Source organism: Pygocentrus nattereri, chromosome 21 (assembly GCF_015220715.1).
Source record: "Pygocentrus nattereri isolate fPygNat1 chromosome 21, fPygNat1.pri, whole genome shotgun sequence".
NCBI lineage: Eukaryota > Metazoa > Chordata > Actinopteri > Characiformes > Serrasalmidae > Pygocentrus > Pygocentrus nattereri.
The window spans coordinates 13514029-13540123 of NC_051231.1; the positions used below are offsets into that span (position 1 = coordinate 13514029).

General features: G+C 38.4%; 1 protein-coding gene across 4 annotated transcripts in view; it reads right to left on the reverse strand.

Annotated features, from left to right (window-relative positions):
- Window positions 1–26095, reverse strand: part of LOC108424615 (proto-oncogene tyrosine-protein kinase Src) — a 45614-nt gene that overhangs the window by 15020 nt on the left and 4499 nt on the right. For 2 of the 4 annotated variants that reach the window (XM_037532176.1, XM_017692748.2), the window contains exons 2-7: window positions 10971–11219; window positions 9694–9793; window positions 6480–6497; window positions 2989–3087; window positions 1371–1474; window positions 706–855 (exon numbers count right to left, since the gene is read on the reverse strand). In XM_037532176.1, coding sequence (XP_037388073.1) covers window positions 706–855; window positions 1371–1474; window positions 2989–3087; window positions 6480–6497; window positions 9694–9793; window positions 10971–11211 — 712 coding nt within the window. In that variant the 5' untranslated portion in view covers window positions 11212–11219. The remainder of the gene's footprint in view (window positions 1–705; window positions 856–1370; window positions 1475–2988; window positions 3088–6479; window positions 6498–9693; window positions 9794–10970; window positions 11220–26095) is intronic. The other 2 variants (XM_037532178.1, XM_017692749.2) reach the window with 1 other exon arrangement.

The window sequence follows — 26095 nt, forward strand, 5'->3', positions numbered from 1 at the left end:
CATTACTTTGTTAATATTTAGTTAATCATGATTAATTACACAATTTGTTCGTCAGCTCTAATCTTTACTCATGATAGGGGAGGAGAATGTGTATATCTGGAATTTTGTGAGCAAAATTACAGAAGTTTTTCCCCCACTAGTTACAACCTCCCCAGTCACACAATACCACCAGTGCCAGGAGGGTGAAAACAAACAGGTTCTCAGAGGCCTTTGAAGCTTCACTGCATCTTTTCAAGCTGCCACTAACGCAACGCCATTGGACAGCTGCACATGCTCAGAGGAGAACGCTAACCGCCAGTTCTGTGACGTGAGCTAACAGACGCCTGCGCTGCCTAGCATCGTGCTGAGTGATGGGGGGAGACAGGGGGCCATCCTGCCCACCCAGAGAGAGGGGACAACTGAGCTGACTCCTAGACGGCTGTAGCATGGCCAGGGATCAAACTCGTGATGTCCTGTTAATTGGGCTAGCGAAAATGCATAAATTTGAATGGAATTTGCCACAATGAGTGATTTTGTGTCTAAAACATCCAGGGCGAACAAATTTGGTGTGAGAAACTCTAGCACTTTTCAAGCACTGTGATATTAACTCTTTGGCTCACCGCAACTGCAAGTCACCCCAACTGTGACTCGTAAGTTGTTAAATTTTTTGTCGTTGATGTTTATGGTTAGTGAGTCAGGGACATTTGTGAAGCGCACAGAACTCACTTCGATAGTGGAGGACCAGCTGCTGCAGACTGGTGAACTGAGTGCGGGACGTGATGTAAAAGCCTCCGCTGTCCAGTTTCCTGATCTTGTAGTGCTTGACGTTTAGCCCCTTCATGTTGTCGTAGTCCAGGACAGACAGGCAGTAAGCGCCTAAACAAAAACGTACCACAGTGAACATTCGGAAACCATTTATCAGTATGATCTTATTTTGTGGTATAAATAAGCAACAAAAACAAGCTGTGTAGAAGCAACGAAATGCTGTGGCTCTGTAGCTTTTTCCAATTGAGTATTGTTTAATAATGTTCTGCCTGAGAAATTTAGGAAGCTCCATCACCTTCACCATGATCACTACTTGTTATATGATTCCTACCAACTGAAACCAATTTTATAATGACACCAGATGCCATTTGCAGAGGAACATTTCCATTTTTCAGCATTATTATACTTGTAATATTTGTATTTTGCTATTTGTAATCATGTCTTTATTTATGCTGTTTTGTTCAGCATGTCAGAAGACATTATGTGTGTACATATAAAGTGGATATATGCACTGGATATATATTAAATATAACAAACAAAGGTGTCTGAATAGTTGTTTCCTCTCACTGTATTATCAATCACAGTGTTAACAGAACTCCATAAAAGAGTTGATCAGACAGGCCCACCTTTTGTCGTCTCACTTTCTCTCACAAGGAAAGTGCCTCTCCTGTTCTGGAGGTTAAGAATCAGTCGCTCAGAGTCGCGGCGTGTTATCTTCCCGAAAAACCACCTGCAATGTAAGAGCACAGAGCGTGAGCTTATCTGGATTATTAGGAAGATCAGGTAGATGCTGTATGCTCTGTGGATGAGGAGCCCATTCTACTGAATTACTTCATAATGGAAAAAAGTCCCATAATGGAAAAAAAAAATTTAAAAAGCAATTAAATATTCAAATGTTAGATGTTTACAATTATGTTCTGATCTAGTTAAACCCAATAATATATATAAAATCATACTTTAAAAAGTACTATCTATTGGGAGGTGTCGGTCTCAAACCCTAACCTCTAAATTTACACTTATACTTACATTTCTGTGTTTTTTAAATGTTTTTAATGTGATATTAAAATATTCTTCAATGAAGTTGAAATAATAAATTGATCATGTATTTAATTTGTACATACAAAAACAAAAAAACCCTAGTCGATAGGCTGAGCCTTATTAATAATTAATAATTAATATAGATTTTATGTGTGGACAGCTGTTCAAAGCTGGGTTTTCTAGTCATTTCCGTCCTTAGTTAAAGACCAAGATCAGTTAAAATTCCCAAATGTGATATTCAATTCTGACTCTAATCACATTCAACAGAATCATCCTTACAGTATCTGCAGATTCACGTTTCCCCTTTATGTAGATTCCTCTTTAGTTGGTTCTCATTTTGTGACTGAAATAGGGCTGAAATAGTTTGTTCCAGACACTCAGAGGAACTTTAAATATGCCTGGTTTTCTGACATGTTTGCCTGTATGATACAGTTTCCATTATTACAGTTTGGAACATATTTGTCTATGTTCCTGTTTTATGATAACAGGTATACAATTACAGCCAATTTATCAGCCACCATCAGTGGAAAAAGTAATAAACTGACAACTCAGTGCAATCATATGATTTTGCGCCATGTAACAGCTGATAGAACCATTTCAGATTTTCTTTCTGGAAAACACCACAATGATTATTTTCTATTGCAATCTTTTCCATTCAAATACCCGACTTTCTAGAAAATACCCAAAAATTACAGACAGAAGACTCCTATCATGCTTCTCTCTCACTGAGGGATTGGTCAGTTGTGACCCCAGCTACTGAAACAAACCCTGAATTCCACCTGGAATGTACTCTATAGCTGTCACTACCATTTATATTAGTTATAGAGAAATTTACCAATTATTTTTTTAAATCAGAGTGTTAAAAAAAAAGCGAAATCTTAAAAATAAACTTAGCTGAACAATAAGTAAACATTCAGAGAAAACACTTCAATGTAAAAAAGATAAATAAAGAAAAAAAGACAAAATATGTGGAGTAATTTAAAGAATAATTTAATAAATGCCTTATCATCATGCAAATTGCTAACTCTGTAAAAAGCAAAAAACTACTGCGTCATTGAGTTTACTTAAATAACTGTGACACCCCAGCTGTGCACCAAGCAGTGCTTTTACCTCATCCACCCTCAGGAGATACCCTGGACGACACACACTTTTCTATTTCTGATTCATCGGAAGTGCTAAACAGAAAGAAAAAAGCGTTTATTTTACTCTTCGGCTTGGATGGAGTCCGAGGGCGCAACGTAATTGCTGGGGATGTAGCCGCTCTCTCCTGTGGTCAAAGAACGAGCCAACCACCAGTCTCCTTCCCTGAAACACATACAGCAATCAGAACATTAATATCTCCAACTATGAGACATAAATCAAACCACTGCATTTAATATGATAGTCAATTTACAATTTACCTGCTTAACAGCCAGACAAGTTTGGTGTCTGAAGTTTGATTCTTTAGTTTTTACACTGGAGCTATGAGGCTAATGCAGCTGCAAAGTAATATGAGCCTCCACCACATCAATTAACATGGCTTGAAATAAACATTAAAAAAATACAATGTATACATGCAGTCATTAGTTATTGACTTACGTTCTTTTGCTGTGTATGGTAAACAAGTAAACATAGCTAACTGCTCTGTTAGCTGCTTGGCTGCATGCTGCTACCAGTTACTTATACTGTTCCACTACAAATCAGCGTGCAGCACTATGTAGAGAATATATAACTATCTGGTGTACTGATATTTACATTTGTGCTGTTACTGTTTAAGGTTAGCGAGCTAGCTAGCCTGCAAACTTCACCAAAATGGATTTATTCTCATTGTCAAGCTTCCGTACCAGCCTAATTCAAGCCCATTTTGCAAGACGATACAAAAGAAATTCTAATGTGACTGAAGCTTTACAGTATCATACAGTGTTAGAAACCACATAGGCAAGTCTGTTAGAGTACAAGTTTACAACCTTTCGCAACAATAACGACCTAAAAAGCTGATGTAACTTGTTGGGTTTCTTAGCTTCACATGAAAAAACCTCTGAACAAAGAGTTTATCGTTTTCAGTTCCCAAGCATGTGCAGCCCAGCTAGTGCTATCCACTTCGTTTTGGCTTAGGCTGAGTTTTCTCAGTCTGAAATTACTGTGGCTGCTTCGCTTATATATGGCTCAGCCACAGGATCTTTCATTTGGAAAGACACGCATTTTAATTAATTTTATATAATGCTTCTATTTTATTTTGACTTTTATTTTGACTATTTTGACTTATTTGGACGTGGAAGGTGGGGGTGCCAGATTCAGGGCTGGTTAACCGCAACTGCTAAAATAATAAAGATTCAAACATGAAATTAATTTGAACGTAGTACGGACCTATATCTGCTTGTTTTAGGGTAAAGTTTGTATGTTTATGTTTCATTCATACACTTTAAAACCTTTAGAAACCTCATTACAGCAAGCCGAATTGTTTCCCTTACCCCCTGCTCGCTGCTTTGGGGCGTCACAAACACGTACAGGTTGAGTTGCGAAGAGGGAAAGTGTGTGCAGAGCTTTAGGCCTGTTTTGAACCCAAAAGCTGCCTACTGAACATGTCCTGCACTTTGAATACATTCTTTTTTTAAATCAACAGTCATATCTCCAGCTCTGAGTCTGTTCGACCGTGTGACTGTGGGTGACTCGACGTCATTGACTGGACATCAGTCAACTCATTTGCATAAAGTTCGCAATGAAGGAGAGAGTGAAGAGAAATCCGGACACGCATTAGTGGCCTGATGGGTCAGTTATGCGGGTACATTGTTGTCTTTTGCCATGTCATGACACATCATTATGCTCTGTTTGATGCAAATTATCAAAAAAAGTCGAATTATTCGCATGACATCACCATCCACGTTCTGAATACACTGTTCATAAAATGTCATTTTAAAACTACATCTGGTTAAATAACCATTGAAACTAATTTCTGCAGTTAAAAAAAACTGCTGGCCTTAGAAGTACCACCATGGCCCACTGAGGCTGTGGTCCATAGGTTGAAAACCACTGTATTAGTGATTTCTGAACAACTGCAAGCATATTATAGCTCCACTATGTAGATTTTGGAGATTTGGAGACCTCTCTGGTGGAAATGTGTCATTGCATATAATGTGAGGAAGAAAATTTTTTGTGAGTGAATTATCCACTTGTCATCATGTCATTTATATATATATATATATATATATATATATATATATATTTATAATGTTGATTTCAAGATAATTTCAGATTTAAATATCGAGTCGGACTTTACATAGTGACTCACAGCCGGGCAGACTCACCATATTTTTATTCTGTTTTATTCTCCTCAATCAGTAACGATACCTCTGTCAGTTTTAACAACAAAAACCTACACAGTGCAGCTTTACAGATGCAAACCTGGACACCAAACATTTGGGGTTAAGGTCAAAATCTGGCTTAATTTGCCTGACTTAAACATACAACTTAACATAAAAACATAAACATAAAAAGACAACACATAATACACAGACATATAAAATAGTTGAATATTCAACCATGCACAATGTATAGACTGAAGGAAAAACATAAAAACTTAAAATTTACAGGGAATTGAACTGAAGCTGGGACTGAACGGCAGGATCACACATGCAATTATAAACAAACACATCTCAGTTTTACCTGCTGTCAGAAATAATGTCAGTTTTGTATCTCAATTTCAGTGACACATCTGCATTTCTTTCACAGAGCCTTGAATATTTGCTGGTACAAGTACTCCAATATCATTATCATTATTAACTGCTTAGTCCAGATATGGTGGCGGTAGCAGTCGGGTTTAACTCAGCCGCAGTCGGGTTTAACTCAGTCAGTCAGGCTCAGTAACAGTCAGTTTTAGCTCAGTCACATTCAGGTTTAGCTCAGTCAGTCAGGCTCAGTCATAGTCAGGTTTAGCTCAGTCACATTCAGGTTTAGCTCAGTTGTAGTTAGATTAAGATCAATCGTAGTCAGGTTTAGCTCAGTCAGTGTTTTGCTCAGTCATAGCTAGGTTTCGGTTGGCCAAAGCTGGGTTTAGCTGGACAGGTCTAGATAAGTCTATATGTCTATAGGTCTATAAGTATGTGTGCTCAAATTGTGCTCACATATATAAATGTTCTAAAATACAGATTTGATGTCTTTTATTTATTTTTTTATTTTTACCCAGTAAAAATGTTATTTTCTCCCCAATTTAGTCTTTTCCAATTCCACCGCTAGTTAGGACTCCCCCAATTACACAACATTGCCAATGCTAGGAGGGTGAAGGCTTCCTCCGAGACCTGTGAAACCAGCCACTGTATCTTTTCGAACTGCCGCTCATGCAACGTCATTGGACAGCTGAACGCGCTCGGAGGAAAGCGCCAACCACCGGATCTGTTACATTTGTGCTGACTAGCATCACATTAAGTGTTGGGGGGAGAAAGGGGGGTCATGAGAGAGAGATGCCAATTGTGCTCTCTTGGACTCCTGGCTATGGATGGCTGTAGCATCACCAGGGACCGAAACTCGTAATCTCCTGATGATGGGGCCAACACTTAGATGGCTGCACCACTCAGGAGCCAGATGTGATATCTTTATCAAAGTGATGTACTTCTACATTTGTTTGACCCCAGTTACACGGATCATGCTTCACAGATCACTTACCCAAATTGTGACAGGAAAAATAAAAACTCAGTGTAAAACAGCAGAACAGTGTTACTGACCTGTAGTTGTACTTTCTCCTAATTTTTAACCATGAAGCATAGAGGAAAAAGAAAATCACAAACAGCAGAGATAAAAACCACCATTCAACAAAGAGAAAACATTTAAGAGTCCTCAAAAACAGAGTCATTCAGAGTGGTTTGGTGTGAAATGCTGTTTTAGAGAAACTCGCTGAAGCATTGATCAGTGGTGACTTTGTTGAAATTTGAATTTCGAAGGGTGAAATATGAAATGAAGCGTTTTCCCACTGCATACTGCAAAATAACTTCATCTTCTCAGAGGGGTAAATCTAACGATGACCTTTATCTTGCCACAGCAAGTCATCAGTAAAGTGGGTGGTGTTTTTAAAATGTATTTAAAAAGGAATTTCACCTCAATTCTTGAGTCAAACTAATTTACAGTAGAGTCGAATAGAACCCGATGTCTGAAAAGTCAAAAGGGCGAACAACATTTCACATCAAACCATCAGCTGGAGTGGTGTAAAGCACGTCGCCACTGGACTCTGGAGCAGTGGAAACGTGTTCCCTGGAATGATGAATCAAGCTTCACTATCTGCAAGTCTGAGGAATGAATCTGGGATTGGTGGATGCCAGGAAAATGCTTTCTACTGAAATGCACAGTGCCAACAGTAAAAGTTGTGTGTGTATGGATGGATTAATGGGCTGGAGCTGTTTTTGAGGGTTTGGGCCTCAAATGCTACAGCACACAAAGACATTTTTTGCAGTTATATGCTTCCAACGTTCTGAATGACTTTAACTCAACCATTCAATTATAAAGAAATTTTGAAAATGCAGTGGAATTCCCCTTTAAGGCGCCATCTCGAATACACCTAACAAACTAAAAGTAAAAAGCTGATGTGCCTGTAAACAAAATACACGGAAGCTGCCTTTAAAGAAGTGCACTGCTGAGAGACTTCATAAAGTCACACATTTAATGAATGAATTGCGACCAGAAATGCACACAAATAAAAAAGTTTTCAAATGAAGTCTTTTAAAGAAACAGCACTTGATCTGCAACAGCGCTTGCATTTTTTTGGATGACTATGATATGAAAGCATTTTCAAACATGGCTCAAAAGACAACTTTTTGTGGTTTTATTATGCAATGCTTTGATTTGGCAAGAACGGTGTGGGCAGGATATTAAATATTCGTGAGATTACTTGGTGTAGCGCTGCATGAGGACATCAAGCAGTCTGTTAACTACACCAAGTGCAGCCTGTTGAACTCGAGACAGACACTCAATTAAGACAGCTGACACTTAAAGGGGAGACTACATGTCCTGCAGCTGTGCACGAGTTTAATATTTTAATCTAATCAGTTCATGGAAAGTTAATGACAGTAATGAAATAAATCTGTTTTAAACTTTAACTTGTGAGTTAAAAAGGTGAGAAAAAAGTGGTTGGAATATCTGCATTTCACCAAGTTTACCGTTTCTATTACCCTACAGAAATTCTAGATTTTTTACTGTAATTCTAATCCAGGAATCTTAATTTCTGCATTTTACAAATGTTTCTGTATTGGCATCAGCAAATATGTACATGAATAAAAACAAAGAATGTCAGCATCGGTGGAGAATTCACACATCAATTCATCTAGAATTATTACAAACCAACAGAGTAGCAATATCAACCAATTACAAAGTAAGAAAAGATATGTCACAATGTTTTTATGAGTCTGTTTTGAGAGTGTATGTGTCAACATTGCCTTGAGAAATATGCTTGATTAAGCTTATACATTCACTATATGGCCAAAAGTATGCGGACACCCTTAATTAATTACGAAGTTCAGCTGTATAAAATTAAGCACAAAGCTATGCAGTCTCTGTAGACAAACACCAGCAGTAGAATGGGTTGTACTGAAGAGCTCAGTGAGTTTAAACAAGGCACTGTCATAGAATGCCACCTCTGCCAGAAGCCAGCTTGTGAAATGTCTGCCCTGCTAGATCTGCCCCAGACAACTGTGTTAATGGAAATGTCCAGGAGCAATAGCAGCTTAACCATGAAGCAGTAGAGCATGTTTACAGAAGGTCATCGAAGCATGTAAAACTGCCTATCCTCTGCTGTATTATTTACTACAAAATATCGAATTTCCTTTGGAAGCAGCTTCGGGAGCTCAATGAATGGGTGTCCATGGCTGAGCAGCTGCACACAAGCCTAAGATCACTATGCGCAATGCCAAATGTCAGCTGGAGTGGTGTAAAGCACGTCACCATTGGACTCTGGAGCAGTGGAAACACGTTCCCTGGAGTGATGAATCAAGCTTCACTATCTGCAAGTCTGAGGAATGAATCTGGGATTGGTGGATGCCAGGAAAATGCTCTCTGCCGAAATGCACAGTGCCAACAGTAAAAGTTGTGTGTGTGTGGGTGGATTAATGGGCTGGGACTGTTTGGGTTTGGGCCTCTTAGTTCCAGTGAAGGGTGATATTAATGCTACAGCACACAAAGACATTTTTCGCAGTTATATGCTTCCAACTTTGTGTCAGCAGTTTGGGGAAGAGCCTTTCCTGTTCCAGCATGACTGAGCCCCTGTGGACAAAGCAAGCTCCATAAAGACATGGTTGAACTCCAGTGGCCTGCAAAGAGCCCTGACCTCAACCCCAGTGAACACTTTCGGAATGACTGGAGCCAGTGTCTGATGCTCTTTTGACTGAATGGACAAACAATTCCCACAGACACAATCCAAAACCTCGCCAGGAGGTTGCCAGAGCAGTGGACACTGTTACAGCTGCAAAGGGGGACCAACCCCATATTAATGCCCATGATTTTGGAATGGGATTTTACAACTGTCTCATGCAAGTGTGATGGTGAAGTGTCCAAATATTTTTGGCCATATGGTGTATATATGTATATATTTTGTGAATCAGTACAAATTCAAACTGGATCATTTTGAATCACACAGTATTTCTGTTAGTGGAACTGTTTGTCTTGAACTTGATGACTCAGAGTCTGACTACTCCCTGATGACTTGCAATCAGACTGTCTGGGCACAGACATACATAATAATTTCTTTTCCTCATTCAAGGAAGAACAATAAATAGACCTGATAATGAACTGGCCCTGAATGTTGCCTTAAATTCTAGCTATTGTGATTTTACCTCTTACTACCCTGCTTCCTGCCAAATTCACTAACATATCCTCCTTTCAGGCAGTGATAGCAAGAACAATATCAGTGAGATGACTCAGTGAGTTTCAGTGAACTGGTGAGACCTCACTTACGTGTTATTGAGGATCTGCAGTCGTTCACCCTTCTTAAATGTGAGATCTGCCGACGTTCGAGATTCATAATCATATAAAGCCACGAATGTAGTGACACCTCCTGTGAGTAACAAACAAAGCTGTGGTTAAAGCTGATGACCATCTAGAAGAAACTGTTGGTGAGCAGGTGCAGTTATTGACAAATCGGCAGGTGAGCTGATGTCATCACATTTTGATGGAAGAGTACAGAAAAGCACAAATTTAATACGCAATAATTCAGTGTGGGAATACAAAATATTGCATAATAATAAATTGTTTAACAGTCATGCAGCGTGGTCTGATGTGAAATTAAACTTACCAAGTCAGAATTGTTTACAGTGGCGGCAATAAGAACCAGACATTGGTTTCGGATAGTTTGGCGAAAAGCTTTTGGCACTAAAACCTTCTGTTTTAGTTCTGTCCCCCCATAACCCCTCCCACCCGGATTTATCATGATTTTACCGTCATCAACATTCCATATAAAACTCAAAAGACAAGCTTGGGTTTACCAGTGGTTTTAGATAGTAAATAAAATGGCTATAATTGTGTTGTAGTCATGGTGACCCCTGACTCCTATTACCACCACTGCAAAGACGTCTGAACGTTTTCACAATAAACCACTTTATATGACTGTTTACACACCGAAAAAGTCTATACAACATACGTGGTGGGTGACAGTAGGTTATTCAATGTTGCTGATTTTCTAAGTGAAAATAAGTGAACATGTCCTCTACAGAGATCAAACATCTGCTCGTTTCAATTACTGTTTATGCACAAAATTTAACATAAAAATAACTAACGTAATACAATTTTATACTTTTTTAATATGTCCTATTTATATCTGCTCTCTGTAGAGGATATGATATGATAACTTGTTTTGACTTAAAAATTGACCAGTGTAATTTGAACAGTGAGTCTTCAAACTTTTGCTGCAAACTGGCCTAGCAAGTAGATAATACAGTCTGACTGACTTTATCATGCAGTGTCTCGTCCATGTGTTTATTTATGGTCAGGGGAAAGGAATGTTTAGAGGTTTGTGCTTAAACACTGCTAAAATTAGCATTTCCTCTGTTTTGAGGTCTTCATTGCTGCTATATGAAGCCCCGCCGCTTCTAAGATCAACACAAGCAAAGCAGCAGCACTATTGGTAGAGACAGAGAGAGTTCTCACTGGAAAATGCTAGTGTGACAGTGTCCTTATTGGATCTCAGTAACATCATAACACAGGCTAAATGACTAAAGTCAGTCACTAAAATTCACCTCTTTGGGGGGACATGATGCTCCCTGGGTGTTCCACACCTCCGAAAAGGGCCAGCTCTGCATTGTTGGTGTGATAGGCGTTGCTCTGCACGCTGGTTCCCACCGCAGGGCTCCGATTAGGCGTCTGGGTCTGAGGGCCAGAGCTGAAATGATGTCCACTGGAGGAGCCCATACCAATGGTGCCATCCAGACTCAAGGATCTCTGGCCTGGGTCTTTCGTCTTACTCTTTGTTCCCCCCATTGTGAGGCCTGAGGAAAATAAAGGAAGAAACACTTCATAAAAATGAAACCAACCGATAATACAGAGAGTGAAACATTTGTTTGGGAATTTGGAATATAGTTTAAAGGCCCAACACTATTATCAACACTTTACAAGACCATACAACACAAGGAGATCCCATTAGCTTCTTCGGTTCTCTTTAACAGAACCAGTTTTCAGTCCTTCTCTCCAAAAAACTCTCTCCCACATCAAGTCCACTTCCAACACCCACCTTTTTCAAGTTCAGGAAGGGTGAACTACTTTTCTTCATTTTAATGATGCATATTTCCTTGTTTAGTGAATGAGTAATTTTTTTGGTCATTTCTTTAGCTCCAAAAAGTCCATGCAACATTTTGTAAGCTCATACCGGCAGAATAAAGAATAGCATCACATTGAAATGATTTGTTTTCAGAAAGGCTAAATGAACGCTGAACAAAACATCTAGAACAGCCACCAATCCTGCTCCTGATAACGGACTCCGAGCAGAACCTTCCAACCATAATCTGCCGCACCTGTTCCAGCTAATGAATGTCTTCAGACATAGTTGAGTGGCTGGATCAGGTGCTTTAGTGTGGGTGGAGAAGGTGGGGGAGGGGGTCAGCATGTTAGATATGGGGCTGGGACTAAACTCCTCAGCATCATGGCTGGAGATCAAGGTTCAAGAACTATACTCTCCAGAAGGTGATAAAAGCTGTTTAGAGAGTAAAAGTGGAGTGGCAAAAAGCTGAAATTGAACCTGTTCTGTGATGTTTGGGACTGTAATGTTTTGGCTAAGCTAACAAGAGCTTAGTTGGCACAGCACAGGCTCACTTCCAGCTAACAGCTCAGAGGAAATAATGTCTTTCTTAAAAGTCAAACAAAGCAGATCTCAATTTCTGAACTCTTTCCCCTCAAGCCCCCTTAAGAGAAAAGAGGAGATTAACATCTGCATTTCACTAACGTAAGAAGTTCTGGTGATGAATGAGAAAAGCATGAGTTCTCCTTCTACACTGACAGACTGCTGAAAGAGCAGTGTCGTATATGCTGCCTTCAAGTCGGAAACATCGGATTTATGAGACGAGCACAAATCAACGCCACCACAATGTTGTATTAGTGGGAAATCTAGATTTTTCAATGAGCCCCAAGTTTCCGAGTTGGGGGCGTCAACAAAAAAGCAAGGACCGCCACTGATAAACTGGCTGTATTTCAGTTTTTAAATCAGCCACAGCCCTAACAGCCCTTAACACTGCAGGCTAAAACCATCCACACATGGAAATACTGATATAAGCACATGATATGTGACACATCTAACTGCATAACAACATTGCTCTCAAGGTTTCTTCCTCTTGCTGTTAGGGAATTTTTCCTTGTTACTGTCGTCATTGGCTTGCTCATGAGGGCTTGGGCCAGGATTTTACTTTAAAGCTGCTTCGTGACAATACCTATTGTAAAAAGTGCTATATACATAAATGCTGTATACATAAATGCTATACATAACTCTTCTCATAAGCATCTTCTGCTCTCCTCTTTGTTGCAGTAACACAAAAAACAGACTCTAATGACAGAAAAACAAAAGTAAACCAAAAACCTTATTTCCAGCGTATCTTATTTTCAACCAATGACTTGAACACAAATCAAGCCGTACCTAACAGTGACCTCCGAAGTCATAAGCAGGAACTTCCAAGGAAGACTTGAAGGCAGCAATAGAATAGAGCTGCCTAACGAAATGAAGAGATCGTCCACTTTTCCTATGTCAGACACAATAGCATTAAACCACATATGTAACAATATTTTGAGAAATTGAGAAAAACTGAGGGTTATTTCTCAGGAGCCAAATTTCAGAAACTTAAGTCGAACTCTGCTTTAAATTTTTACTTCACTATTTGTATGAGACGTGTCTGAGATTAAGAGGAGTTCCCATTTAGAATATTTCATTCCTCTGGGTGACCCCTGTTTAGAAGATATCTGAGAGCGCAGAGTCGAGTGACTGGTCCTACAGTGAAAGCTGAGCGTGTTCTGTGGTGAGTGAAGCACTTTGCCATCGTTGAGCCGCTATCTTGCCTAGTTTTTCTGAGGTTTTTCCTGCCTCTGATTCTTCCCCTCTTTTTAAGAATAACACCTATCGTTCCACACCACTATTCAGTGCCCCCTCTATAATACATAAAACGGAGGAATGCGTTTGAGGATATAAAACAGTGGAAACCACCACACCATAGTGTAGAACCAAACAAAGCTTACTTTGCTCTCTTCCTCTTCAGCCATACATGCTAGCATTAGTTGTCTAGCTAAAAGTTAAGCAAAACAAGCAAGTAAAAGCTCCCCCAAATGTGTCAAAGCACCCAGTTGTACGTTAGTTTATGCAAGACCCAAAAATTTATTTTACACTTTCTTAAATGTACATTTATTTTTATCTAACTGAAACTGATGAAATGATCCACCTCACATTCTGCTTGTGATACAATATGATTGTCAAACTAATTATTGTGGTTTGCAGTCAGCTTAAATAATTGCAGTCATTTTAAATAAATGTGACTGGGCAATTTTGTAATTTTTGAATGGGACGCGAATCTGTAAAGAAAAAAAAAAGCTGATGGTGAAGAACACTTATGAAAACACTTGAACATCTGAAAAAGAAGAAATGGAAAAGTTTGGGAATGAGTCAGTAGATCGACACGCAGATGAAACACTGTGAGGAACCTGAAGCATGCTGGGCATGCAAAAAAGCCTTTCAGCATCAGTCACACAGCTGAAGCAGCTCTGGTTACGTAAGTAAAGGACAGACTATTGAAAGAAAAGCTTAACATGAAGTTTTGCTAAGGTAGTGATATTTTTGGACCAATGCCAAGCATCAATTTTCTGACTTATATTGATTGTGAAATGGGCAACTGGGCTTCACATGTGCCTGTTTATTACTCAACAAAACAACACCAAAACAAAGCATTGATAAACTTATTTTTACATCACATGTTGCTAGTACATTAAAAGGGAATTCCACCAATTTTTCAAAATTTCTATTTTTTTCATTGCGATATTAACAAAGTCATTCAGAGCGGTTTGATGTGAAAGTGATGAGAAAGTTATGGGTCGCCATGACTACAACACAAATATAGACATTTTATTTACTATTCAAAACCACCAGTGAACCTACACGAGTCTTCTGAGTTTTATATGTAATGTTGATGATGGTAAATAATGGAAAATCTTAATTTTTTTTTTAATTGGAGGGGGGGTGGGGGGGGGGGGTTGCACTGCATCTACCTCTCCGCCATTAATGGATTAAAATAAATTGGATTAAGACTTTAGGACAGATTTTAGGCCAAAACCTTAAATATTATATTGTAAAACAATGGTTCAGGCATCAGGCAGTGTATTATGTTTGTGAGGGAGCTTTCAGGGCCATTAAACTATCACCACCACTAGGCTGACTAAGTAAGTTTCTCTAGAACAAAGCATTTCACACCAAACAACTCTGAATGGCTCTGTTTACATCTTAACTATCTAATTATGTAGAAACTTTAACAAATTGGTTGAGTTCTCCTTTAAGCTATTATTAGTCATAATAACATCCCTGCAAGGCTTCACCCATCATTATATAGGTTTCACTGGTAATGTCACTGTGTGGTGCAATGCTGTTAAAAAAATAAATGTCCTAGAAAGTGTTCTTCGCATAATGCCATAGAGGAACCACTTTTGGTTCCCCAAAAACTCTTTCAATGGATGGTTCTTCAAGTTTGAAGACCCTTTTTTGAGGTCAAAGAACCTGTACATTATGTGAAGGTTCTTTACATGTTTAAAAGGTTCTTCACTCTCACAAATCTCTTTATCGAACATTTAGAAGTGTTTTTTCTTACACCTGTATTAATTGAGCAATAATGACTCTGATTAATCAATTATTTGGAAAAAGAAAACCTGCAGATATTAGTCTGGGGTTAAATGTTCCATTCAACAAATAAAACACAGGAATTATACTTCCCTTATTTAAAAAAAAATACATAAAGCACATACTCTGCACTCTTTAGAAATATGGTTCTAGGGTTCTTTAGTAAAAGTAAAAAAAAAGGGTTCCATAAAGAACCATGAATGCTCAAAGAACCCTTTGCATGATTATAGGGCTCTCAGACTGATGGAGAATGTGCTGTGTATGGCTCAAGGGTTCTTCTATTGTTACAACCTTGACGCCTTAACAATAAAACAACCCTTTTGGAATTTTATAGAACCCTTTTCATAAAGATTGTACATAGAACTGAATACAACACATTCTAAAGAAACCTTTCATGATGCAAAGAACCCTTTAAATCATGCAAAGTCAACAAACTGATAACATGATTTATTGGCAACAATCAGTTTATTACTGACCTAATTGATAATGATAATCAGTGGCTGCAGCCATAGTTAGTTCTACTGTAGCCTGTCGATATAGTCGATATTTCTCCCTATTTTAGTCATATCCAATTCTACCCACTAGTTAAGACCCCATCGTACGACACCTCCAGTCCTAAGAGGACAAAGACTAGTACAGGTTTCTGCCGGGACCTGTGAAATGCCGCTCAAAAGTTTGGGATCACTTATCATGATAATTGTCATTCATGAGGTAATACCTTCTGAAATTCTATACACTACACAACAGTTACAGGAATTTGTCAAAAAAATACTGAATAGCTGTTTAAGTTGGTTATCACTCTTCAAATATGAAACACTGTGGATGTCAGTTTCTTTCTAAGTTCATTCTGAATGCTGTACAGATTTCTGAATTACTATAAAAACACGTATCATCTAAAATGTCTTCCTAAAACCGATTATAACCAGAATCATTTTATACACAAGAATTTTGTTTTGTTTGAATAAAATCAGTGACCCCAAACTTTTTGAGCGATAATGGAAATGTGCCTGTGAAGAATGGACACATGCTGTATTAGGACATTTTGCACTGTTCGTTGGGATTATGTTAACCCTAATATGTGCATTATCTTGGTAGCGTTCTGTTTTTATCACAATAGTGTATTGAAATATGCAGTACGATGACTAACTGCTGTCAGCAGTAGTGACTATAACCTCTATAATCTCATGCCATAGCGGGACACAGCGCATTTACAAAATGTGTCAACTTGCTATTGTCTTTATGCAACCAGCACTGGTCAACACAGTAACCTTCCTTCTAAACAATAACAAATAATGGATGAATAATTCCACTTTATATCAGTTAATCACACCAAACAGAAATATTTAATTCAATCACTCAGATAACCAGATTTTAGCTTTGTATACCACAAGCCCCAGACTGTGCAGCTCGGTCAGAACACCCAAAAACAAAATAAATAAACAGTTATTTTGAAAAAAAATGTGTGTGTTTATAGTGGTGATGTGCCTAAAATTGTGATCACTATGCTGCCACTGTGGTGCTTCACAGCCCTCACGTGAGCTGTTGCAATATTTAAAAAAATTCTCTGGTAGCCAGACAGGTGCCCTCCAAACACTGGGGCCCAGGGCCTGATAACTTCGTGATCTGGGCTTGTATATCAGAGAGAATGCATAGAAAGTTTGCAGTTATGTCTTCCAGTTGTTATGCACAGCCTTTATTAAGCCTGACTGAATTCAATAAATGAATAAAATAATATAGTACACATAAAAGAGCCGATGTGAAATGAGCTAACGGAAATATGTGCAGGGTCTGAGGAGACACAGCTACATAATAACAGAAAAAATCATAACAATTATATATTATATGTAATTAACATATAGCAACATAATATTATAGCTCTGTGCTTCCAATAATGGCTGTTACAATTAAAGTATTAATTCTATAACATCTACAACGTCTGCTTTAGGTATCAATTCATGTCCCCATTTTTGCTGTTCTGCTCAAGTGAATGAACCAAAAAAAAAAAAAAAAAAGTAAAGAATCGCAAATTCACCCAAAATAAATAAAAAATTAATCAAATCAATCAATCAAGCTAAATTAGTTTAATATACACAATGACTATTTTGCCACACCAAATGCTCTCCATGTATGCCTCCACCATTAATAGCTTTTAAAAAATATCTTTGAGGCAAAATCTTCTCAAAATGATCATAAAACAGTGTCTCAGTCATCAGGCAGTGTATTCATAGCCACTTCCTGTAATAACATTCTATGAGGGAGCATCTTAGAGGCATTGAAGGGTCCATATCCTACCTTTTTTATATTTAAGCTGAGGAATAAGGTTCTTGTGGTTTTACATACCAAAAACAGTCATATTCTGTTTAAGATACATTATTATTCCATTTATTATTTTTCAACTGCTCTATGTGAATGGGTGGGGCTTAACTGCTGAGGCTGAATACATGGAGACATACTATATAATTATATATATATACATATATATATATACATACATATATATATATATATATATATATATATACATACACACACTGCTCAAAAAATAAAGGGAACACTTAAACATCATAATATAACTCCAAGTAAATCAAACTTCTGTGAAATCAAACTGTCCACTTAGGAAGCAACACTGATTGACAATCAATTTCACAGCTGTTGTGCAAATGGAATAGACAACAGGTGGAAATCATTGGCAATTAGCAAGACACACTCAATAAAGGAGTGGTTCTGCAGGTGGGGACCACAGACCACTTCTCAGTACTGATGCTTTCTGGCTGATGTTTTGGTCACTTTTGAATGTTGGTGGTGCTTTCACACTCGTGGTAGCATGAGGCGCCCTGTGCTCTTCACAGATGAAAGCAGGTTCACACTGAGCACATGTGACAGACGTGACAGAGTCTGGAGACGCCGTGGAGAGTGATCTGCTGCCTGCAACATCCTTCAGCATGACCGGTTTGGCAGTGGGTCAGTAATGGTGTGGGGTGGCATTTCTTTGGAGGGCCGCACAGCCCTCCATGTGCTCGCTAGAGGTAGCCTGACTGCCGTTAGGTACCGAGATGAGATCCTCAGACCCCTTGTGAGACCATATGCTGGTGCGGTTGGCCCTGGGTTCCTCCTAATGCAGGACAATGGTAGACCTCATGTGGCTGGAGTGTGTCAGCAGTTCCTGCAAGATGAAGGCAATGAAGCTATGGACTGTTCCCCAGACCTGAATCCGATTGAGCACATCTGGGACATCATGTCTCGCTCCATCCACCAACGCCACGTTACACCACAGACTGTCCAGGAGCTGGCAGATGCTTTAAGTCCAGGTCTGGGAGGAGATCCCTCAGGAGACCATCCGCCACCTCATCAGGAGCATGACCAGGCGTTGTAGGGAGGTCATACAGGCATGTGGAGGCCACACACAATACTGAGCCTCATTTTGACTTGTTTTAAGGACATCACATCAAAGTTGGATCAGCCTGTAGTGTATTTTTCCACATTAATTTTGTGTTTGACTCTAAATCCAGGCCTCCATTGGTTAATAAATTTGATTTCCATTATGATTTTTGTGTGATTTTGTTGTCAGCACATTCAACTTTTTTCAGAACAAAGTATTCAATGAGAATATTTCATTCATTCAGATCTAGGATGTGTTATTTGAGTGTTCCTTCCCTTTATTTTTTTGAGCAGTGTATATATATATATATATATATATATATATATATATATATATAGAGAGAGAGAGAGAGAGAGAGAGAGAGAGAGAGAGAGATAGATACACAGACAGACAGACAGACAGATAGATAGATAGATATCTCCCTCTATTCAGTCTAGAGGCAAGTGCCAGTTAACTAGTTAAGCGCCACCCATTCATTTATTTGTTTATATATAAACATTCCAGAAACAGTGAATTTGAAATGGGCAGATTTTGGAGCTTACTTTCCATATACGGACTGTATGGACTGGGTAGTGAACTGTAATGCAGCTTTTAACCCATAAAAGATATGGGCCTTTTGTTTCTCTACATCCAAACTATGCTGAACCTCTCTGAATTGTTTACCTTGTTTACATCTTAATTACACAGAAATTGAGAAAAATCAGTGGAATTTCCCTTCAATACTGTAATTCTGTAAAACAGGGATTTTTTAGGGCCTGTCTATCATTATGAGAAAATGTCAAACCATAAAGTCCCTTTTAGACGTGAGACATCTAAGGTCATATCATAATAAACAATCTATCCTGTGGCCACAGCATCTGTCATAACTTCAGATTTGAGATGTGAAAGTAAGAAGTAGAAGAGCATTATTATTAATACTGAAAGTTCACCCTTTCATAAGAAATGTGGACAAACTGGAGCTAACCACACTCACACCTAGCAGCTGTAAAAAAGCAAGAATGGAGGAGGAAGAGAATGCAAAAGTCTATGCACATAAAAAAGATGGTTCTTCAAGGTATCTTCCATAAAAAAAAAAAGGTTCAATACAGAACCATGAACACTCAAAGAACCCCTTTGCGTGATTAAAGGGTTTCTTGTATTGCTAAAGGGTTCTTGAGAATGATTGAGGATGTGCTGTAAATGGTTCCATATAGAACCTTTTTTATTGCAACAAAAAAGCGTTCTTCTTTTGTTATGATGTCAGGCTTGTTACAATAGAACAAACCTTTTTTTTGGTGAACCAAAAAAATGAATCTGAGAACCAGTTCATGACGCAAAGAAGCCCTTATTCATGCAGAGGGTTTTCCATGTTCATGGTCCTACACTGAACCATTTTCTTTACTAAAGAACCCTTGATGAACCATCATTTTTAAGTGTGTACTAGTAAACATGCTTCTATTTTGCATTCTTTTCTGATTTCATACAAAGTTTTCGCTTAAAAAAATGATCAGTGCAAAATTTGTGTAAAAAATAGAATCTTTGAAGTGTTTATGAATATGTGATCATTTTTAAATTCTTTTACACTCATAGAAATTTTTTTTTTTCAGGAGTTATTTGAAAAGGCAAATGTTCTATTAGGAACCATGAACACTCAAAAGAACCCGTTGCATGATTAAAGGGTTCTTTGTATTATGAAATGGTGTCTCAGATTTATGGAGAATGTGCTTCTCTTTGAAAAGTTTGACATACAACAGAAGAACTTTTTTGGGTTCTATATAGAACCTATACAGGACCATCTACAACTCATTCTGAAGAACCCTTTTGTGATGCAAAGAACCCTTTAAACATGCAAATGGTTCACTGAGTTTCCATTTTCTTCACTAAAAAACCCTCAAAAAAACCATCTTTTTCTATTTCGCTTGCCCTTTTTACTTAAAAACAGCGTGCACTCCTGCAAGTTTGTGCAAAAGCATCCGAAGAGCTGATCAGCTGACCAACCTGACCTATCTGTACACAGGTCTTGACATGGTCATTGTCTCAAATGCATTTATATATAAACAGTGAACTAGAAATAGTGCAGAAACATCAATAGTTCTTCTCCATTTTAGGTCTCATTTCTTTTCTCTGCTTTAAATTTTTCAAAAATTCTATTTATTTTCAGGTTTCAGTGAAATCAATACCACAATTTCAGTGTGGTGTACATAGAAAGCCAAAAGCAACTGTATTACTTTCTCTGGTGCTGTTACTCAGGAATGACTGAAGAGTGAAGATGTACAGTCTTCTGTTTATGAAATAAACATGATGGCCATGCATGGAAACTGTATTTACTTAACAGAAGAACAAGATTTGATTCAGACGCAGCTCTTTTGTGAAGTTTGGGTCTTCAGCAGCTGAGAAAATAAGATGGTGTGGATGAGGGAGCTGTGCGAAACAGCCGTTTTTGGAATGCAGATTGCCCTCTCAACAAGTCCTGACTTCTCCTCCACACCCTGCAGGCGATGAATAGAGGCCTGTTGGTGGGTGTTGCCAGTGACATCTGCTGTAATATGACTAAAGCAGGATCGCCCAAAAGGTGCAGGCACACACTCCAGCCACATAATCCAGATCAACACTAATGGGCCTGCAGAAACAGCAGCTTGGTTAAAACGTCACCGTGAAGAATGCAGATGATTATGACGGTGCGCTGAGTTTGCTGAAGACGAGTGACCAGAAGGTTCTGGGTCAAGCTAGCATCAGCTTTTGAAGAAAAAAGTTACAGATATAAGACTCTTTTGCTTTGGTGTACAGATTGGTCTACATCCTCAAAAGACCCAAAAGTCATCCGATTGTGAAAACCTACCACAAGGCTGTTCTGATAACTTCTGAAAAATTCAGTCTTTCAGGAAAAAAATTTGGCAAAAAAACAAATGATCACCCAAATCTTCTCTGTAAATACATGTTCAAAACTTCTCAACCTGCTCAAACCACATCCAGCTCTTTATTAAGGTGCTGCAGGTTTATTCATGTGGTTTATTACTTTACAGATTTCTGCTAACTTATGCATTTTATACCAGCAACTATCTACGCTTATATAGTTTTAGTTATCTAGTCTTAAGTTCCCATGAGAACCACCACCTCAAACAGTGGCCTACGAACATCTCAGAAAAAAAACATTAAATAATAAAGGCTACTATTTCGTATAATTAATATGTAGTAGGAGATCTTTTTGTTTATTTCATACATTTTGAACCTCAGTGAAGAATAAAGGACAAAGAAATGGCCAAAAACTGATATTCAAAGAAAATGCCAATGTAATATGAAAGTATATGTAATATATTACCTTTCACAAGCTCAATACATATATTAAGTTTGTTGTTCACAGTCAAAAGTAGTGTGGTTGAATTCAACCCTGTGGTTGAATGGAAGCTTGGCAACATTATTTGTGTTTTCCTTTGCCACATTATAGCACAATACAATGCTATTTGGTCTAAATTATCCACAAATACAAAACAGCAAAGACTCCTTTTGTTTAAGTCAGTCACCTTATTTAAAGAGTACAATTATAAGGCACTCTTATTATTACAGCAGAGGCTAAGATTAGAGGTAAAAGGATTGCTTGGCTATGTATCGGTATCCCAGCCTAAATATGCGATCAGCCGATACTTCTCTAACTTATCCGATCCGAGAGCTGATAAGAGGCGTAAAACATGAGGCATATTTCATCTGAGATGCCACAATGTAACTGCTGCACCATTTAAGGTGAAATGGGAACATTTGTAAAAGACCATATCTATCACTAATGAAAAAACATTTTTCCCAAGTATACTATTACATTTCTACATCACTATTTCGCTGTAAACTCACTGTGTGAGTGTGCAGAGCTGCAATTAATGTGGTTTACTGTCAAAGCTTCCGTTAGCATCCGTGCACTAATGTTAGCTTAGCTTATGCTGCACTAGCCTCATGACATACAACTTTTGACTGAAAATCAGTCAACTCAGGGCTGAAACTCAGGGCTGAAAATAAAAAAGAGACGCAGAACTACAAAAACAATTATACATCAGCCCTTTTGGATTCCTCTGTACATTTGAAACCATCTGTGAAGTAGGAGGACTGTTTTGCTCTGTTAGCTGTCTCGGCTGCGTAGCCTCTGGTCATTTCAATGGTTACTGCTACACCATTTAAGATGGAAAATTTGAGCAAGAGGTTGGTGAGAAAGAAGCTGACTTCAGCCTCAAGAGTTGAAAGGCATGAAAAGGGATGAGGATATTGCTGTTTCTGCTTGACACGCAACATTAACTAATTTTAGCTGTTTAACACTAGGTCACTATTTTATTTTCCTGTTTATGGACTGTGGTTAGCTTCACAGTAGCAACTGCAGTGACAAGTTTGCTAAACCACAATCGAGCTAATGTTAGTTAGTTACATTACTTGCTATGTAATTGTTCACTCTAACGTTTTATCATGACATTTGTCCGAACTACATTTGCAAAGGGTTGTAAGAAGATTTTCTAAAGTGCTGTTTGCTTTGGTCAGGGGTCGACAACGTGTGGCTCTTTTGCTGCCCTGTTGTGGCACCACAGCAGAATTAGATTTTTAGGGAAAACTAAAATGAAGCTCTGCTGATCGCTCAACACAGTTTTAACAATAAAAGGTCTTAAACGCTGGAGTATAACTGCTAATTCACCCTTTAACCCTGAAGGTTGGCACGCACAGCACTGGTCACCAAAGCAACGCAGACAACAATGCCGACTCACCCAGCTTGTAGCTAATGAAAAGACAAAAGAAGAAAGATTTAAGACAGACATAATCATATGGAGATGAATGAAGTATTATAATCACTCCAGCTGGCTTGATATGCAATGAGAAACTATCAAATACTAAAAAGTCACAAAGCTGAAGTCAGTTTCTTGTTTGAATGATCCTGTTCACCGTAAATAGTGCAGCAGTTACATTCTGGCACCTCAGGCACCATTTAAGGTGGAACAGGATATTCAAACAAGAAGCTGGTGAATAAGAAGCTGACGTCAGCCTCGTAAAAAGGAAAACATTGAGAGATATTTTACAAGAAACTATTCCACTTTTGTAGAAATGTTTCCTGCCAGAGATGTGAGAAAAGCAGCTATAGCTGCCCTAAAGAGCAAAGCAAGTTGTGCGTGTTTTCATTTATATTATATATATTTTTTGCCTATACTAGGACATTAGCACATACTGGCCTTGGTAATATGCGTCCATGAATTGGGGGGGGGGGTTCTTGGAGTGTTCATGGTTCAATAAAGACCCCTTGAAGAACCAGCTTTTTAAAAGTGCAGGGTAAGTGTAAAAATAAGAGAGTGCATGAAAAATAAGTGCATGAATAACTCGTCCTGTAGCTGCTAGTAAACTTCTTAACAGATCATCTGAGTAAACTAAAATTATACTGGCAAATAGATGTACGTTTGCATTTATAATTCTAAAAATAGTGAACGTCACATCATAAAATGATCCCATGGCGCACTTAATCATCATGCACTAGTGCTTGGAGTCTCTATCTTAAGCTACCCGGCCAAAAACGAATCTACAAACGTCTCCATCTCTTTTTAAGTAGTTTAACTGATTTACCTGGAAATCCATCATCAGCCACAGCTAGCTGTGACAGAAGAGTCTAGGGACATATTCATAAAGTATCTCTGATGAATGAGAACGCTGATGCAGTATCTGTTTTTGTGACAAGAATCAGCAAAGCTATGAAATAAATGTCTTTGTGAACAAGCCTGCTGCCCCTGCTCTGCATTTGGCAACCAATCTCTGATGTATTATCCGTTAGTCTCCTTGGCAGTCTGCAAAACAATAGAGAACGACATAAAATGCGCAGTACTTCCGCTGCCTGTACAAAAGACAGGTCAGCTTGTCCTTATATAACATCCACACAAGGATCTCACACATGAAGGACCCAAGGGTTTATAAAACTGCACTGAATTTAAGTGACTGTTAATGTCAGTGAGTCAAAAGTAGGCCTAGGAGCAGAGGAGGGACGGTTACTGCCCACGAACTTCATTACACACCCATCCTTGCTGATACGTCTCATCCTGTAAGTCATCTTTATGCATTAAAGGAGGACTTTCAATTTAATCTCTGTCTATGGTGTTTCCATAATGATGTCATTACCGCAGACAGTCATTTCATCTGCTCTGCACTTAGGATCAGAAAACACGTTCAATCAAAACTCACTTCTGAAAGAAACCGCCATGTAGTTGCTGAATCCTGTGAAAAACCACTCAAAATACATGAATACTTGAATATATAATGTTCTGATATTATACACAATTTGAAACTACAACAATTACAGTCTTACTTCAAGATATTCGTATTATGTGTCAAATAACATTCCAAAACTGAAACAACAGAGTAACCTGACTTTGCTTTCCCTGAGGCAGGAGTCCGTGACTACGTTCAGATCATCAGGTTGAAATGGCTTAAATCAGATTTTTAACCCTAATGTGACTCAGGTCTGATGTTTTCAGGGCTGTGTGAAAGCACAAATCTGATCTTTTCCAATCCGACCTGAGACACTTTCATATGTGGCCCTAGATCGGATACATATCTGATACGTGGCCATGTGACCTTAATGTGACGCTCAGATCGGAACGATGCACGTGATTTGTTCATGTGAGTAGGATGTGCCCATGCAGGTCATTTCAGGACGCTGGTTGGTTCACAATAATGACAGATTTGAATCGCTTACCAAAACAAGTGTGAACCATCATGTCAGAAAGATCAAATTTGAGCAAAAGGTCGAGTTGAGCAATGAGGCTTGTAATGTGAACATTAACATTTAAACAACAGTTAATTAAAGACAATGGCATAATGGCTTTGTGATTCATGGACTGTATGTCATATTAGCTAAACCACTATCCCTGTGTGTGTGTGTGTGTGTGTGTGTGTGTGTGTGTGTTTATAACATACAATTGGACAAATAAAATCATACATACATATATACACTATATACGCACACATGCACGCACACACACACACGTAGTGTGGTTTAGGTAATATGACAAACAGACCCAAAGCAGGTAGCATCATATAGTTGTATACTTTGGATACACTGGAATTATTGGATTTTTTCTGAGTCATTTTGCAATTTTGGACCATTTCTGTGTTAAATACTTTGACGAATGGACCAACAATATAAAGAAGATGTTTTCAAATTATTAAAATGTAAAACAAAAATTGAAATGGTTTTTGCACGACAGCGACAGTATGTGTTGATTAAGGTGGCCTCAACACAGATAATCCAACTGGACTTAATGTAGAAAAACAGCATTAATTCTGTAGGTGTTATTGTACATTTTAAAAATGTGTCCAGCAGTTTTATTTGTCCAAGTTGGTGTGAAAAGTTCTTAGACTCATCACTCAATTTAATTACTGACTTACTTACTGACACTCACGTACTGACACTAACCCCCTTTGGCAACCAGCTCAAACCTACAGGTTTCCTGAAGACAAATTTCAACAGATTTGCACTATTAATATAATCTTTCATAGGAGAATTCATTAAAGGATTATACAAAAATGTTTACTGATGGAATTCACTAACGGCCCTTTAGCTCCTATGAGTTTTCTGTTCTAATTGTGGGGAAATGTGTTGGAGCTGCTGTCTGCGGTCAGTGACAGGGCGCTACAGGTGC